We start from the raw sequence: 18,308 nt of genomic DNA, 5'->3' as shown, positions 1-18,308 counted from the left end.
AACCTTATCAACTAATTATGGAAAGTTATAATGGGCAATCATCTCGTAAACAGAGCAACAAACAAGGCTACAAATATCTGAACTTTAAATTGACCCAAGAATTTAGCTTTTCACAGATCAACATGCTTTGTCCTGATTCAACACAAATAACTAAAACTTTCCATTTATAACACAGAACAAAGGAAAGATCTGTCAAGCAGGAGTTATAAACAGAGTCACAGTAACAAGGAACCCCCCCAAATTGACTTTTTTTTTTTGAGACGTAGTCTCGCTGTCACCCACACTGAAGTGCACTGTCATGATCTCGGCTAACTGCAACCTCTGCCTCCTGGGTTCAAGCGATTCTCCTGTTTCTGCCTCCTGAGTAGCTGGGATTTACAGGCGCTCACCACCATGCCCGGCTAACTTTATTTTTACTAGAGACGGGGTTTCACCATGTTGGCCAGGCTAGTCTCAAACTCCTGACCTCAGGAGATCTGCCAGCTTCGGCCTCCCAAAGTGCTGGGAATACAGGTGTGAGCCACCATGCCCAGGCCCAAATTGATTTTTATAGTGTTTGGATGAGAACAGATACAGCAAATGGCACCGTAAAGAGAGAATGTTTCCCTAGGCAGTGGAAGAACAGAATTTAATTATAAGGTAAACACTTTTTTGATGTTAATATTATGGAATAAGTCACTTTTATGTGGAAACTTTATGTTAACAACTTTGCTGAATGAAATAAACTAAGTCCTGATTCGATTTAAAAATGTCATCATTACAAATATTCAATGCAGCCCCTATTCCAAAGAGGCCTTTACAGTCTTTTTAGGGAGAGATGACTGACACACAAACTATTTAATGCTTCACTTGCTTGACAAACTTGTTGCAATCACTTACCTTATAGAAGGCATTATGAGGAATCTGAAATCTATAAAACATGGTTCTGCACTCAAGCAGCATTATAATCTTCAGGGGGAAAAATGTTAAAATTACCTGTACATATTTCTAAGACAGAATTTGGCAAGAAATACAGCAGTAGCATTTTTTTAAATTGCATTTTAGGTTTTGGGGTACATGTGAAGAACATGCAAGATTGTTGCATAGGTACATACATGGCAGTGTGATGTGCTGCCTTCCTCCCCATCACCTATATCTAGGGCATTTCTCCCCAAACTCTCTCTCCCCAACTCCCCACCCCCTACTGTCCCTCCCCTATTTCCCCTCTGACAGATCCCAGTGTGTGATGCTCCCCTCCCTGTGTCCATGTGTTCTTATAGGAGTAGCTAAACAAACCATCCCAGATTCACAGGAGAACGATTCCATGGTGCTGTACAATGATCACTGAAATGCTTCAGGCAGTTTTACAAACATTTGGTGTCAGATTCATGTTAACACAATAGAGATCACTGATATGTTACATGTTGCTATCAGATTAACTTGTTGGTCCAGACTTTGAAATAAAAGTAATATACTACCTCTGTCTGTATTTCTACTTTCTTAAAGCTATGTCATTAGACAAGGAAGGTTTGTGTTAGTTTTCAGCCTCCTAAGCTTCACTCAAGTGATAGTGTATACTGCTGACCCAGGCCAGCACTTATGTGTATGCCTAGGAAGGCAAGGCCCAAGTGTACCTGCTCAGCAGGTGTACTCCCTGGTATTAGCTGCATAAAAACAAGTGGCCCTCACTCAACATATCACATAATGAGGACTGCCGCTTATATAACCTACTTATCATAGGGGATGCTAGCATATTATGTGTGGTCCAGCTTTGAATAAAAAGTTCCTACATGGGCCAGGTGCAGTGGCTCATGCCTATAATCCCAGCACTTCAGGAGGCTGAGGCAGGTGGATCACTTGAGGCCAGGAGTTTGATACCAGCCTGACCAACATGATAAAACCCCATCTCTACTAAAAATACAAAAATTAGCTGGGTATAGTGGTCCATGCCTGTAATCCTGGCTACTTGGTAGTCATGAGGCAGGAGAATCACTTGAACCTGGGAGGCAGAGGCAGAAGCTGCAGTGAGCCAAGATCACGCCACTATACTCCAGCCTGGGTGACAGAGCGAGACTCCATTTAAAAATAATAAAATTTACCAAAAAATGTTTTCTACTTGCAGTAAACATGCCGGTCACTGCCTTTCCAAACACATGCCTTTCTCAAAGAGCTCTGGAAACGGCAACCCTAAGTACTCACAAGGTGACTCCCCTGCCTCTGGCCAGAGCTGACAGGATCAAGAATGGAATGGACTCACATAAGCTAGCACCCTGAGAGACTGGGTCAGTTGGACGATGGTGGGCACTGGGATTGAAAAGTCACACGGGGCTGGAGCTGACCAGCCAATGCCATCGAAAAGCAGAGATTAGGACAAAGAGAAAGGCCATGAATATGCTGAGAAGCAAAAGAATGGAACATGTATACTCAGAGACAGGGGAAATAGACCATGGCACACCAGAAGAGACAAAAGACTGCTCGGTTAGTGATTTTAAAGTTTGGATTCTGACAGGGTCAGTTGCACTTTGTTTCCTTTTTTCAAAATTTTACGTATAAAAATAAATAAACCAGAACTCCTAGACTCAAGCAATCCTCCTGCCTCTGCCTCCAGAGCATCTGCGACTACAGGCACGTGTCCCTGCACCCAGCCAGCTGCACTTCATTTCCAATCCTTGGATGTCCTCATGCTTGCCCATTGTATCTCTTCCAAAAGTCCCCTTTCTGGAGATTCCTTAAAGAACTAAAAGTAGAACTACCATTTGATCCAGCAATCCCACTACTGGGTATCTACCCAGAGGAAAGGAAGTCATTATATGAAGTCCAGGCACGGTGGCTCACGCCTGTAATCCCAGCACTTTGGGAGGTCAAACCAGGTGAATCCCTTGAGGTTAGGAGTTCAACACCAGCCTGACCAGCATGGAGAGAAACCCTGTCTCTACTTTAAAAAGTACCAAATTAGCCAAGCATGGTGGTGCATGCCTGTGTTCCCAGCTACTCAGGAGGCTGAGGCAGGAGAATCACTTGAACCCAGGAGGCGGAGGTTGCAGTGAGTGGAGATGACACCACTGCATTCCAGCCTGGGCGACAGAGCAAGACTCCATCTCAAAAGTGGAAGAAAAAAAAAAAAAGAATTCATTATATGAAAAAGACACTTGCACACACATTTTCATAGCAGTACAGTTCAAAATTGCAAAACTATGGAACCAGCCTAAATGCCCATCAATCAATAAGTGGATAAAGCAAATGAGTTGTATATACCATGGAATACCACTCAGCCATAACAAGGAATGAAATGATGGCATTCACTGCAACCTGGATAGAATTAGAGACTCTCATTCTAAGTGAAGTAACTCAGGAATGGAAAACCCAACAGCCTATGTTCTCACTTACAAATGGGAGCTATATGGCCGGGCGCGGTGGCTCACACCTGTAATCCCAGCACTTTGGGAGGCTGAGGCAGGCGGATCACGTGAGGCGGGAGTTCGAGACCAGCCTGACCAACATGGAGAAACCCCATCTCTACTAAAAATACAAAAAATTAGCTGGGCTTGTTGGCTCATGGCTGTAATCCCAGCTACTAGGGAGGTTGAGGCAGGATAATGGCTTGAACCCGGGAAGCGGAGGTTTCAGTGAGCCGAGACTGCACCACTGCACTCCAGCCTGGGCAACGAGCGAATCCTGTCTCAAAAAATTAATAATAAAAATAATTAAAAAAAAAAAAGTGGGAGCTACACTACAAGGACACAGAGGCATAAGAATGATACAATGGCCGGGCGCAGTGGCTCACACCTGTAATCCCAGCACTTTGGGAGACCAAGGCAGGCGGATCACGAGATCAAGAGATCGAGACCATCCTGGCCAATGTGGTAAAACCCTGTGTCTACTAAAAATACAAAAGTAAGCGAGATTTGGTGGCATGTGTATGTAGTCCCAGCTACTCGAGAGGCTGAAGCAGGAGAATCACTTGTACAGTACACAGGAGGTGGAGGCTGCAGTGAGCCGAGATCATGCCACTGCACTCCAGCCTGGGCGACAGAGCGAGACTCCATCTCAAGAAAAATAAACTTTGAGGACTCAACAGAAAGGGTGGGAGGCGGGTGAGGGATAAAAGACTATACACTGGACACAGTGTACACTGCTCAAGTCATGGGTAAGCCAAAATCTCAAGTATCACCACTAAAGAACTTATATCATCAAACACCACCTGTTCCCCAAAAACCTATTGAAATAAAAATAAATTGAAGTTTTAAAAGTTCGGTTTCTACTTGGCTAGTTTGTTCCTTGTTTACTAAGCCACTTCTCTTCTTTAGCTTTTCTGCTTCAGTTTAATGGAAGCTTCCCTGACTTTCTCCACTTTGCTCTGGATCCCATCTCCAGTTGCCTTTTCAAAGATGGCACAGTTATCCTTTCCCTCTCCCCTATGACATTCATCCCTTTTATTTCTGGATAACTCCATAAACATACAAACAGCTAAGATTCCCCCCACCTAAAAAAAAAGTAAAAACAAACATATGTCTCTTGACCCACATTCCCACTGAGCTTTCACTTCTTTTTTTTTTTTTTTTTTTTTTTTTTGAGACAGAGTCTTGCTCTGTCACCCAGGCTAGAGTGCACTGCAACCTCTGCCGCCTAGGTTCAAGTGATTCTCCTGCCTCAGCCTCCCGAGTAGCTGGGACTACAGGCATGCCACAATGCCCGGCCAATTTTTGTATTTTTAGTAGAGATGGGGTTTCACCATGTTGGCCAGGCTGGTCTTGAACTCCTGATCTCAGGTGATCTGCCTGTCTCAGCCTCCCAAAGTGCTAGGATTACAGGCATGAGGCATGGCCTCATCTCACTTGAGTTCCCTTTGGCAAGAAAGAGTCTCCATGCACCTACAATGTCTGTTTACTTGTCCTCACCTCCTCTTTACGATTCAACCCACTCAGATCCAGATTTTATTTCTGCCAGTTTACCACTGTTGGTCCTGGGAAAGATCAACAATGTCTGTGTAGCAAAATCCAACTCACTATAATGGTCTCACTTAACCTTTCAACATCTCAGCAAGACTGGGCTCACCTTTATCTGAGATACATGCCAAGCAGTTAAGCGCCTGGGCTTCCTAGCTCAGTATTCTTTGTTTGTTTCTTTGTTTGGTAGAGACAGAGTCTTACTGTCTCACCCAGGCTGGTCTCAAACTCCTGGGCTTGAGCAATCCTCCTGCCTTGGCCTTCCCAAGTACTGGGTTTACAGGCGTGAGCCACTGTGCCCTGCAAGCTGAGTATTCTCAAGCAAGTTACTTAGACACACTTACCTTGGTTTTCTCAAATACCCTCCACAGGCTATAATGAGAATGAGGTAATACGTGTAATCGGCTGCAGAAACTGTTCCTTGTCTTGGCTTCCATTACATACGTGGCCTCCTTCCTTCCTCATTAGTCATATTTACCTCAGTCTCCTTTACTATCTCCTCTTTCCCTTCCAACAAGTGCAGAATGGCCCAGAGCTCTGTTCCAGGCCTCTGTTAATTTAACTTCACTATCTCCTTAGATAATCATATCCAGTCCTATGGCTTTAAAAACCATTTATGTGCTGATGATGTTCCAAATTTATCTCCAACCCTGACCTGTCAACTAACCACCGGACTCACAACCAATCGCCAACCTGACAGCGGCAAGTGAATGTCCAAATCATAGCTAGCAATTTCCAACTCTAGAAAAACCTGTTTGTGGCCAGGAGCAGAGGCTCACGCCTGTAACCCCAGCACTTTGGGAGACCGAGGCAGGCGGATTACGAGGTCAGAAATTCAAGACCAGCCTGGCCAACATGGTGAAATCCCGTCTTTACCAAAAATACAAAAAAAAAAAAAAAAAAAAAAAAAAAAAAATTAGCAGGGCATGGGGGTACGTTCCTTGCCTGTAATCTCAGCTATTCCAGAGGCTGAGGCAGGGTGATTGCTTAAATGGAGGCGGCAGAGGTTGCAGTGAGCCAAGATTTTCCAACTGCACCCCAGCCTGGGTGACAGAGCAAGACTCGGTCTCAAAAAAAAAAGAAAAGAAAGAAAGAAAACCTGTTTGTTCCCAGCATTCTCAGGTGCTCAATCCAAAATCACCCTTCATGCTTCCCTTTATTCCAATCCGTAAAACCCAGATACTGTCAACAGTGTCCAAAATGTAACTAAATTCATCTGCTCTGCCTCATCTCCACTGCGGCCACCTAGTGCAAGCCACCATCTCTTGTTCCTATTAATGACCTTCTGCCTAGTTCCCTGCTTCTCCTGATACCTCTCTACAGTCCATCTGGTTTCGAAAATTTAAATCAGATCACATCACTCTACTGTTTAAAATTATTTCATGGCTTTTCATTGTGTTTGGGATGATACCCAAACTCTTCACCTCGTCCTACAAGGCCCTGCATGACCTGGCTCTTGGTTTTCTCTGCAAATTTACATCACTCTTGCTCTGTGCCAGCCACTGGCATCTCTTTGTTCTAAACCCTATCCCAGTACCTCAGGGTCTCTGCCAGTAATAGTCTCCTCAGGCCAGGCACTGTGGCTCACGCCTGTACTCCCAGCACTTTAGGAGGCTGAGGCAGGCAGATCGCTTGAGGTTAGGAGTTCAAGACCAGCCTGGCCAACATGGTGAAACCCCATCTCTACTAAAAATACAAAAATTAGCAAGGCGTGTGGTAGTGGGCACCTGTAGTCCCAGCTACTTGAGAGGTTGAGGTGGGAAAATTGCTTGAATCCAGGAGGCAGAGGTTGCAGTGAGCCAAGATCATGCCACTGCAACCTAGCCCGGGCAAAAGTGTGATCCAAAGAAAATCAAAAACAAAACAAAAAGTCTCCCTAGCTCTCCATGGCTGGCTCATTTTTGTTCTTCATGTCTTTCCTAATGACACATTCCCAGAGTGAATCCTAACGTACTCTAACCTACTTTATTTAAAGTTGCCCTCTATTTTTTCCTCTTCTATATGAGTATCATTATTTCTTTCAAAGCACCTCTCACACTTTAAGTATGTGGTTCACCCTCCAGCCTAATGCAGGATTCCTGATGGCAAGACGTGTCTCTTGTTCACTGCTACATCCCTATCCTCAGCACAGTGCCTAGTGCTCATTAAATATCAGAAATGAATGACAAAATTACAGTATGGTCAGGACACTGAACCTTATAGTGTGTAGTAAATACATGCTGAATGAACACAACCCATCAAGTTTTATCTGCATAACGCAATTATCTTTCAGGGAGGGCTCAGCTGCAGCACCAACTCAAGACCTGGCCCATACCAGGCAGAGGTCGGCATTCCTATCTCAGCTTCCACAACACCCGTGCGCACTTTTTTTTGAGGCAGAGTTTTGCTCTTTGTTGCCCAGGCTGGCGTGCAGTGGCACGATCTGGGCTCACTGCAACCTCTGCTTCCCCAGTTCAAGTGATTCTCCTGCCTCAGGCTCCCAAAGTGCTGGGATTACAGGCATGAGCCACTGCACCCAACCTCACCCATGGGCATTCTAATTGTTCCAGAATATATAATGTTGTAATCCTCCGGTGGCTTTTCTCCCCACTAGACTGAATTCCAAGAAGAGACTGATTTATTTTCTATCCCAGTGATGCCAGCAGACATTAAACAAATATTTGAAGAAGTCTGAAACTTACCAATAACTCAGAGAAACAAAAGTTCAGCTACGGTAAATATGTTACGAAACCAGCAAAGTAAAATAATGAACTAGAGAGTAACTGAGGGCCTACTTTACATGGTAGGGTCAGAAAAGGCCTTCTAGAAATGTCAATGGAGCTGAGAAATGAATGTTAAAGAATCACCCTTGGAAAGACCCAGGAAAAGAGCATTTGAGGCATCAGGAACAAGTAGGACAAAGGTCAGGAATTAGGAACAAAGCTGACACACATACCAAGTATAGAAAGAAGGATCCTGTGACAAAAGTAGAGTCAGCACAGCAGCAACTGAGGCCACAGAAGTAAGTGCGGCCCAACAGATCGTGATAAGGGTCTAGATTCTGGCCTGTGGGCAATGACAAGCCACCGAAAGCTTTTATGTCATAAAAAAGACCACTCTGGCTGCAGTGCAGAGAACTGAGTGTACTAGGGCAAGATTAGAAAAAGGGAAGGGGGCCAGGTGTGGTGGCTCACACCTGTAATCCCAGCACTTTAGGAGGCCGCTGTGGGCAGATCACCTGAAGTGGATCACCTGGGGGGCTGGTCAGGAGTTTGAAAATAGCCTGGCCAACACAGGGTTAAGAATACAAAAATTAGCCAAGTGTGGTAGCGCACAGACACCTGTATTCCCAGCTACTCAGGAGGCTGAGGCAGGAGAATTGCTTAAACCTGGGAGGGAGAGGTTGCAGTGGGCCAAGATCTCACCATTGCACTCACCTGGGCAACAAAACTTGGTCTCAAAAAAAAAAAGAGAGAAATTAGCAACAGGAAAAAAGGAAGGAACTAGCATATAGGCTGTTAGGTCAAAGGGAAGCAGCAAGGTTACCAAAGCCGAGGGGTCAGGAACCCGGCAGAAGCAGGAACCACAAGAGATGCAGACACTGCCAGAGACAGTCAGAGAAACTGTCCCGGCTTCTTCCTTCCTCCTATCTTCCAATCTTCCACTGGTGGCTACACCCAGCCAGAAGCCAGCTCATGCTGGTCAGCCTACAGTAATGCAGACAGACTAGGGGAGGGGAGAGAAATGAATCTGAGAGCAAATCTGCCCAAGACTGGCACAATATAGGAATTTTTTTAAAAAATCTAAGTATTAAAAGGAGCTGAATAAAACTGGATCAAAACACAAAACGGGAGTTTTAAGGAGGGAGTGGTCAATAGTGTCAAATATAGGATCAAGGTCAAGAGGAAGAAACACCAGCGGAGCACAGTGGCTCGCACCTGTAATCCCTGTGCTTTGGGAAGCCAGGGAAGACCAGCCTGGCCAACAGAACGAAGCCCCATCTTTACAAAAACGAAAATATAGATTTTTTAAAACAATGAAAAACCACAGAAAAAGGAAATCACTGGTATTTTTCAGCGTGAGTGGCACAGAAATTTGACTGCAGAGTCAAGGAGAAATGGATGCAGGATAAATGGGAGGTAATGAGTAAAGACCACTCCTGTGACCAGAGAGAGAAGTGATTTAGAGCTAGAAAGGCAAGGAACCCCAATAAAGTCCACAAAGATTCATTGACCATAAAAGAGACCTGGTAGGCAAAGGGAAAAGAGCCAATGTAATGAGCAAGAGGTCAAATTTCATTCTGCCACATAGCCCAGAAAACTGAAAATCCTGTTTATGATTCAGTAAATGACCCCCTTTAAATCAAGTATCCAATACAACTGCTTCCGAGAGTTCAATAACATGACTGTCACCTATCATACACTAGACCATGTACAGGCTCATTCTTTTCATGAGTATTTGTATTTCTAAGATCTTTTGTTTGTTTTGTTTTTTGTTTAGATGGAGTCTTGCTCTGTTGCCCAGGCTGGCGTGCAGTGGCACAATCTCAGCTCACTGCAATGTTCCCATCCTGGGTTCAACTGATTCTCCTCCATCAGCCCCCGAGTAGCTGGGATTACAGGCGCCCACCCCCACACCCAGTTAATTTTTTTATTATTATTATTTTTAATAGAGGAGGGGTTTCACCATGTTGGCCAGGCTGGTCTAGAACTCCTGACATCAAATGATCTACCCACCTCAGCCTCCCAAAGTGCTGGGATTATTGGCATGATCCACCTCGACCTGCCTGATTATAAGATTTTAATTAAACCATAAATTAAGAAGATTCTGCATTTTTTAAAACATATCTAGAGTACCTAGTTCACCTGTCTCACCTAATCAATACTCATTGAAACCCAAGATAACCTACTTACATTCTTGTGATTTCATCACTCATCCCATGAGACTAATGGCGAAGAACTCATCTTCCCTGGAAACCTATGCCCTTTGACTTTTCTATTATCTCAGTCACCCAGGATTAATGTTAGACTCCTCCTTTTCCCTTGGCTCTGCACCCTCACTCCATAATTGTCAAGTCCTACACTGGTTATTTCACCATCTCTTACACAGCTCCTACTGCCACCTCCGCGGTGCAAGTAATGTTACTCTAAGCCCACACATGAGAACTGGAAATGACCTCTGATAGCTGTGGGTCAAGATGGCCAGGGGGAGACCTATGTTAATTCTAGGTAAACAATTATAAGCTTGCTTGGTGCAGAGTACAATGAAGTTTATACACCGAACTAAACTATATTATTGGTGCAGTTAATTAGAAATTAAGCAGCAACAGGAGGCCTAAGGTAAAGACCATCAGAGAGCGCAGTAACACCGGGGAACACCAAAGAGTGGCTGCAGAGCAGGGAATACTGCTGTGGTCCGAAGAATGTCTTCTCAACATGGAGACTGCATGAGGGTCTCATCAAGAGGGCTTGTGCAGCCCATTCAAAAGTGGGCAAAGGATATGAACAGACACTTTACAAAAGAAGACATACATGAGGCCAACAAACATATGAAAAAATGCTCATCATCACTGGTCATTAGAGAAATGCAAATCAAAACCACATTGAGATACCATCTCACACCAGTTAGAATAGTGATCATTAAAAAGTCTGGAGACAACAGATGCTGGAGAGGATGTGGAGAAATAAGAACACTTTTACACTGTTGGTGGGAGTGTAAATTAGTTCAACCATTGTGGAAGACAGTGTGGCGATTCCTCAAGGACCTAGAAACATAAATTCCATTTGACCCAGCAATCCCTTTACTGGGTATATATCCAAAGGATTATAAATCGTTCTACTATAAGGACACATACACACGAATGTTAATTGCAGCACTGTTTATAATAGCAAAGACCTGGAACCAACCCAAATGCCCATCTATGATAGACTGGACAGGGAAAATATGGCATATATACACCATGGAATACTATGCAGCCATAAAAAATGATGAGTTCGTGTCCTTTGTAGGGACATGGATGAACCTGGAAACCATCCTTCTCAGCAAACTGACACAAGTACAGAAAATCAAACACCGCATGTTCTCACTCTTTGGTGGGTGTTGAACAATGAGAACACATGAACACAGGGAGGGGAGCATCACACACTGGGGTCCTGTCGGGGGGAAACGGGAGGGACAGCAGGGGGTGGGGAGTTGGGGAGAGAGCATGGGGAGAAATGCCAGATACAGGTGAGGAGGGCAGATACAGGGCAGGTACGGGGAGGAGGGCAGCACATCACACTGCCATGTGTGTACCTATGCAACGATCTTGCATGTTCTTCACATGTACCCCAAAACCTAAAATGCAATAAAAAATAAATAAAAATAAAAATCAGACTTTGTCATGTATAAAAACTTTATTCCAGATTAAAAAAAAAAAAAAAGAGGGCTTGTGCAAAGGTATCTGAGAAGGGAGGCGACCTCTTCTCACAAGATCCTGGAGGGTCTTTGCAGATGGGAGCTGGCAAGGAGAAAAGCCTTGCAGGGCAGAGATCAGGGAACACCTCAGACTCTGCCTAGGTTCACCGAATATGGAGTGATTTTAATTGCTCTATGTCCTCAATGGTCTGAGATAAAAGTCCCTTGATGCCTCGGGTCTGAGACCCGGTGGCTCCTGTACTTCTGATGTAGCAGCACCCTGATAACAATCAGTGATAAACTCAGAGTACTAGCTTAGCATGTCTTAGAAGGATCTCAGTGCTGTTAAATGCTGAGAGCACAGTTTAGCATGTCTTAGAACGATCACAAGTGTTCTCTCCCCTCCCATTTTACCCACCCCTTCATCCTCCCCTTCCAAGCCCTTAAGATCAATGAGATTATGCACATAATAAAAGTGTTGGGAGCGCGTTGTCGCCTGGGCCCATGCTGTAAATTCTACTCTTGTGTTTTTATTTCCTTTTCTCGATCCCTCCTCACCACCAAGACTAAGGGCACCCACGTACGGGGTTGGGGCTGGTACCCAAGAGACTGCGACAAAAACAAACACATCAACAATCCCACTTAAACAGGGTGAAATCCATACTCTCACAACATAACTGGATCTCCAAGCTTATTGCCCTAATCACCCTAGAAAACTCAAGCTTCAGTAACCACACCCTGAAGGTCTCTACCTATTCCTGAGGCTTTGCCTGACCATCTGGGGTGCGGGCTCCCTTGCTTACGCAGGTGGAGAATAAATTCATTGAGACTCTGCTCTTACTGTGTTCCCTAAATACAACAGTCCGAGGAGAGCCACTCCTTGGAACGCCCTCAGTATGTGAGCTTTGCTCCTACGTCAAGTATAATGTATTTATCGTATTATCTGAGTGGTCATTTGTTTTCCCTGATAAATTTTAGGCGGCTCCAAAAAAGACATGATCACATGGTGCCCTCTCCCCTTGTATACCCCCAATGGTTATCTATTCTATTTAAAAAGAAAAGGAACCTCTCCTGACAACAATGCACACAAACGTGTTTTAAAGAAAATCTCGGGAGCAGCTCTGGTCTGCAAAGAGGCTCCCGCATCCCACCGCTCAGGCCCAGCCAGCGCCAATTCCGGCCGTCCCGCCTGCCCAGACACCGGCCCTTGTCTGACACACCAGTTAACACTCAAGATGACTGGAAGTAGCAACATGCTATAAAATAGGCAAGTCCCTGGGGCTTATCCGAGCCCTTAGGCCGTTTTGGGACCAGACCCGGTCACGTGACGGGGCCTACGCCGAGCACCCGGGCCACGGGAGCCGCAAGGGCCGCGGGCAGAACGCTTCCGAGGTGGGAACTCCTCGCATCCCGGGTCCGAGCGCAATGGGGACAGACCCCGCTCACCTGCACCAGCCTCCGGAGCACGGGGCTGCGGCCGCCGCCGCGCAGAAGTGCCGCCAGCACAGCCATGGTCGCAGCACTGGAAGAGACGACGCGGCCTCCTCCTCACTCTCGCCGCCCAGAGCGGGCACCGCCCATCCTGACTTCTCCAATAGCAGCCCCGGGCAACCACGGTCAGCGGTGATTGGCGGGAAGCCAAGGGCGGGGCGGAGCCTGGCGCTGGGACCTTGCAGCCTGGGTGGGGAAAGGTTGACAAGTGAAGGACGCGGCTGGAGACTCTGGCACCGGCGTTAAAGAGCGCGTGACACGCTGCTGGTTCCCTTGTCCACCACGTCTAACCTGCTCAGGCCATTGGTTTATGTGTAATCCGAGCTTTTTCCATTCACTGAGCATGCTTCCTTTATGCCTACCCAGCACAAACTCATCAAAGTATTTTAGGATTTTTTTTTTTTTTTTTTGAGACAAGGGGTCACTATGTCACCCAGGCTGGAGTGCAGCGGCGCCATCACAGCTCACTGCAATCCGACCTCCATGGCTCAAGCGATCCTCCCTCCATAGCCTCCCAAGTAGCTAGGACTACAGGCACAAGACTCCACAACCGGATACCTTTTGTATTTTTTGTGGAGAGGAGGTTTCACCATGTTGGCCATGCTGGTCTTGAACTGCTGGATTCAAGTGAGCCTCCCGCCTCGGCCTCCCAAAGTGCTGGGATTATAGGCACTAATTTTTGTATTTTTTGTACAGACTGGGTCTCCCTATGTTGCCTAAGCTGTTGCAAACTGCTAGGCTCAAGCAATCGGCCAGCCTCGGCCTCTCAAAGTGCTGAGATTACAGGTGTGAGCCATCACATCCAGCCGTGAAAATATTTTGAAGCAATCAAATTCCAGCCTCAGTCCAGATACAAATATGGGTAAAAAGGCCTCAGGTGATTTCAGTCCCCAACCTTCAACCACTCCAGCTGATACCCCAGACATCATGGAGCAGAGACAAGCCATCCTCTCCATGCTGTCTGAACTTATGATCCACAGAAATGAGATGAAATAAATGGCTGTTATTGTTTAAAGCCATCATGTTTTAGCTTTTTTTTTTAAGATAGGTACTCACTCTGTCACCCAGGCTGGAGTACAGTGGTGCAATCATAGCTCACTGCAGCCTCGAACTCCTGGTCTCAGGGGATCCTCCCATCTCTGCCTCCCGATTAGCTAGGGCTACAGGCACACTCCACCATGCTAAGTTTTTTTAATTTTTATTTTATGTAGAGAAAGGGTCTTGTTATGTTGCCCAGGCTGGTCTCAAACTCCTGGCCTTAGGAGATCTTCTGGCCTTGGCCTTCCAAAGCACAGAGATTATAGGTATAAGCCACCTCACCAGGCCTGTTTTGGGGTAATTTTTAAATATAGCTGTAGATAAATGCAGCACCCCGTCTTTAATTTCCCAGTCACCCCTGGTTTGTCTTAAGTCCTCTGTGATTCCTGCACCAACAAGAACCTCTCTATTCAACAGCTCACCAAGGCCTACCTCCTTCCTTAGAATGTCACACTCACAGCCTTCCCTTCTACCAGAGGCCAAACAAATATTTTTCATACCGGGTTGCTTCAAGAATTATTGAAAGGAAGTCATTACACTGTATGTCAGTGTTTAAGCTCTGTGTGTGTGTGTGTGTGCGTGTGTGTATGTGTGAAATAGATAATATTTCTAACTGAAAAAGTTGACTTTTTAAAGAAATAACTCAGAAAACTAAAGGTCTGGCCCCACAGAGATTACCAGTTATGAGAGGCCAAAGCTGATGACTAGGGCATCACACAGTAAAAGGTGACTGGTTAGGCTGGGCATGGTGGCTCATGCCTATAATCATAGCACTTTGGGAAGTCGAGGTGAGTGGATCATTTGAGGTCAGGAGTTCGAAACCAGCCTGGCCAACATAGTGAAAACCCATCTTTACTAAAAACATAAAAATTAGCTGGGCATGGTGGTGAGCACCTGCAATCCCAGCTACTCAGGAGGCTGAGGAGAATCACTTGAACTTGGGAGGTAGAAGTTGCAGTGAACTGAGATTGCAACACTGTACTATAGCCTGGGCAACAGAACGAGACTGTGTCTCAGAAAACAAAACAAAAAAAAAGACTGGTTATATAGCTATGTATATAGTTCTTAATATGGACCAGTTCTTTCACAGTTTAATTCATTTAATCCTCACAAAAATCCACTGGATTAGTAGCATTATCCACGTTTTCCTGAAGTTTGTCCAAAGGCACAAAGCTAGTAGTGACACTGTTGCAATTGGAATCTAGTCTTGCTCTGTCACCTAGGCTGGAGTGCAATGGCGTGATCATAATTCACTGCAGCCTCCTGGGCTAAAGTAATCCTCCTGCCTTGCCCTTCCAAGTAGCTAGGACTACACGTGTACGCCACCATGTCCACCTTTTATTTTTTTGTAGAGATGGGGCTCTCACATTTCCACTAGTTATCTCTTCAAGGCAATCTAGGCTTAGTCTATAATGTGCCTGAAAATTCTTCCTCTGTCCATCACCCCATTCTATTAATAAAGGCACTTCCATGTTTGTGTATATTAATATGGCAGCACCCCACTTTTCAGTACCAAAATCTTTGTTTCCTAAGGTTGCAGTAGCAAATTACCACCAACTGGGTAGCTTAAAACAACAGAAGTGTATTATTTCACAGTCCTGGAGGCTGGAGTCTGAGATCTAGGAGTTGGCAGAATCAGTTCCTTCTGTGGGTTCTAAGGGACAGTCTGTTCCCTGCCTCTCTCCAAGATCCTGGTTGTTGTTGGAAATCCCTGGCGTTCCTCGATTTGTAGAGGCATCAATCCAATCCGTGCCTTCTCCCCTGTGTGTGTTTTTTTCTCTCCACTCTTGCTATAAGGACACCGGTTATTGGATTTAGGGCCCATCCAAATCCAATATGACATCATCTTAACTTGATTATATTTACAAGTTCTCTATTTCCAAATAATCATATTCATACATATTCCAAGTTAGAACTCTAATATCTCTGTTAGGGGGCAGGTGTGGTGGCTCATGCCTGTAATCCCAGTGCTTTGGGAGGCTAAGGCCAGAGGATCTTGAGGCCAGGAGTGTGATACCAGTTTGGGCAACCCAGTAAGACCCCCATCTCTATGAAAAAATTTAAAAAATTAGCTGGGGCCACACATGGTGGCTCATACCTGTAATCCCAGCACTTGGGGAGGCCAAGGCAGGAAGATGACTTGAAGCCAAGAGTTGGAAACCAGCCTGCTTACATTAAAATCCAAGTGGAAAGATCTAGAGACAGGAACTGTTCCCAAATGGAAGGTCTTAACCGTGAGTTGTCCAAGTTCTTGGTGTATTTAACAAAAAAATTGAACAACAAAAGAATGGGCTAGTGAAGGCACAGATTTATTGACGAAGCAAAAATACAATTCACAGGGTGGGAGTGGGCTCAAGAACTTCTTCAATTGGGGTTTTTATTAAGCTAAAAGAACCTGCAACACCTCTTGGTGCCCTTTAGAGGACTCCAATTGGCCACACCCCATTAAGGGCTGTGACCAATCAGAGGCTGAAGTGAAGGCTTGGCACACAGTCAATCAGATGCTGATGTGGAAACTTCTGTCTCATTATTACAGGAGCGAGAAGCCCGTGTGCTGCCCAGTTTTTCCTAGAAATGGCTGCACCTGCTGTTCTTTTGCTTATGCCTTAACCCTTGGTTACCCTAATTCCCTATCCTCCTGCCTCAGAATTAAGCAAAAAGGAACCAAGACTTGGTGATTTGGAAAATTCTAGGCCTAACTATACTGCCAAGGATGAGAAGGTCTGCCCTGAAGAGTGTGTCCAGACAATAATTTGCTAAAGAGAATAGTTGTGTGACATATGGATCCATCAACTATGTCAGCAGAAGCCAGGAATAGAGTTGGGGTTATCCAGGAAATATCTGCGGAGAACTCTTGTGTCTAAAGGTGTGAATCGCCTTGACATCCACAGAAAACTGACATGATTTTTGAGAATTTTATACCAGCAGAAATACTACCAGCCTGGATGGAAAGGGACAGAGACAGAACAAATTGAAGGAAAAATGACTGACTCCCAGGCCAGAGCCATGGATGCAGAGGCTAGGGAGGGCTGAGCTGCAGGCCCAGAGTCCAAGGCCAACTGCACCCACTGGGCCCAGAGGCTGGATCGAGTCAGAAAGTTATTAAGGCCTTGAAAACGAATGTAGTTTTCCCTTTTATGTCACAAACTTGTGTGAGACCATGACCCCTTTAATTCCTTGCAAATTCTGCCCTTCACAGTGGAAGTGTCCGTCCTCTGCTTGCCTGGTCTCAGTCCCTTTGTGCTGCTGTCACAGACATCTGACACTGGGTAATTTACAAGTAATAGAAATTTACTACTCACAGTTCTGGAGGTTTGGAAGTCTGTGATCACAGTGCCGCTATTAGGAGTCTGGTGAGGGCCTTCTTGCTACGTTCTCATGTAGCAAAAGAGCAGATAGGCAAAAGGCCACCTAAGCAGGTTCCTCCCAGCCGTTTTATACCGTGAGCCAGCTCGGCCATAGAGACCCCCACTGAGGCGGTGCTGAAGGAACTGAAAGGCAGACACCCAGATAGAACAGCTAAGTGAGTCTATCCGGGGAGCCAGTAGCCTTCTGAACCAAGAGCCTCAGGAGCTGACAGCATTGCAGGCTGAAGGCCCCCAGCAGATTCTGATCCATGTATTTATTCTCTCTGAACAGGTGATTATTATTAACAAACAGGTGTTCTGTATTTTCTCATAACACAAAAATATACCAAGTAGGCAGCTGGTGCCCACTTACCACTGATTACAAACAAGCTAAAAAGTATTCTCCAAGAGGGAGCCATGGGAGCAGGGTCAGATATCTTAAAGACTTGTTTTGACCAGTGTATGATATTTACATATTGTCTTGCCATTTTGGAATGCCCCAAGTAGTTTACTACGTGTGGGGGTGGGGCGGGCAGCTAGGTTTCCCTTGCCATCATTCTTCTTAGCAGACAGTATATTTTACCATACACTCAGCATTTCTTAATATTCATAAAGTTAACATTTCTCAACACTTTTATGAGGTGCCAATCCATTCATGAGGGCAGAGCCCTCGGGGCCTCGTCATCTCCTAAGGGCCCCACCTCTTAATACCACAAAAATGCAATTAAGTTTCAACATGAATTTTGGAGGGGACACATTCAAACCATTGTACCCACCATTGTATTTTGGAAGCAGATAACTTGTTTTCTAGTTTCACATGTCCACAGTTAGGAGAGGAATTCTGGCCTAGAATGTATCATATCATACCCAGAGTCTCACTGATACCTGGTGTGCATGATTTAGATAATGAGATTTGCAACATTTAGAGTTGATGATACTTAGATGAGACTTTAGATTCACAGTTAATGCTGAAACAACTTAAGATTCTTGAGGATGTTGGGATAAGGTAAATGTATTCTGCATGTGGGATGAATGTGAATTTTAGGGACCTAGAGGATTGACTATGCTGGGTGGAAGTGTTCCCCCAATATTCACATCCACCAAAATGTCAGAATATGACCTTGTTTTGCAA

At 45.2% G+C, this 18,308-nt stretch overlaps 1 protein-coding gene across 2 annotated transcripts in view; it reads right to left on the bottom strand.

Moving 5' to 3' along the window:
- The window catches only part of ACAT1 (acetyl-CoA acetyltransferase 1), a 30,184-nt gene extending 17,331 nt beyond the window's left edge, over window positions 1-12,853 (bottom strand). Inside the window, exon 1 of one of the 2 annotated variants that reach the window (XM_012474590.3) lies at window positions 12,747-12,853. In XM_012474590.3, coding sequence (XP_012330013.2) covers window positions 12,747-12,812 — 66 coding nt within the window. In that variant the 5' untranslated portion in view covers window positions 12,813-12,853. Of the gene's footprint in view, window positions 1-11,198; window positions 11,217-12,746 lie in introns of those variants that run through there. The other variant, XM_064375396.1, reaches the window with a different exon arrangement.
- Window positions 12,854-18,308: the final 5,455 nt, after the last annotated feature.

The sequence above is a fragment of the Aotus nancymaae genome, unplaced genomic scaffold, assembly GCF_030222135.1.
Source record: "Aotus nancymaae isolate 86718 unplaced genomic scaffold, 86718_ANA_hifiasm-v0.15.2.pri h1tg000012l, whole genome shotgun sequence".
Lineage (NCBI taxonomy): Eukaryota > Metazoa > Chordata > Mammalia > Primates > Aotidae > Aotus > Aotus nancymaae.
This window is presented reverse-complemented; position numbering and strand designations above follow the sequence as displayed.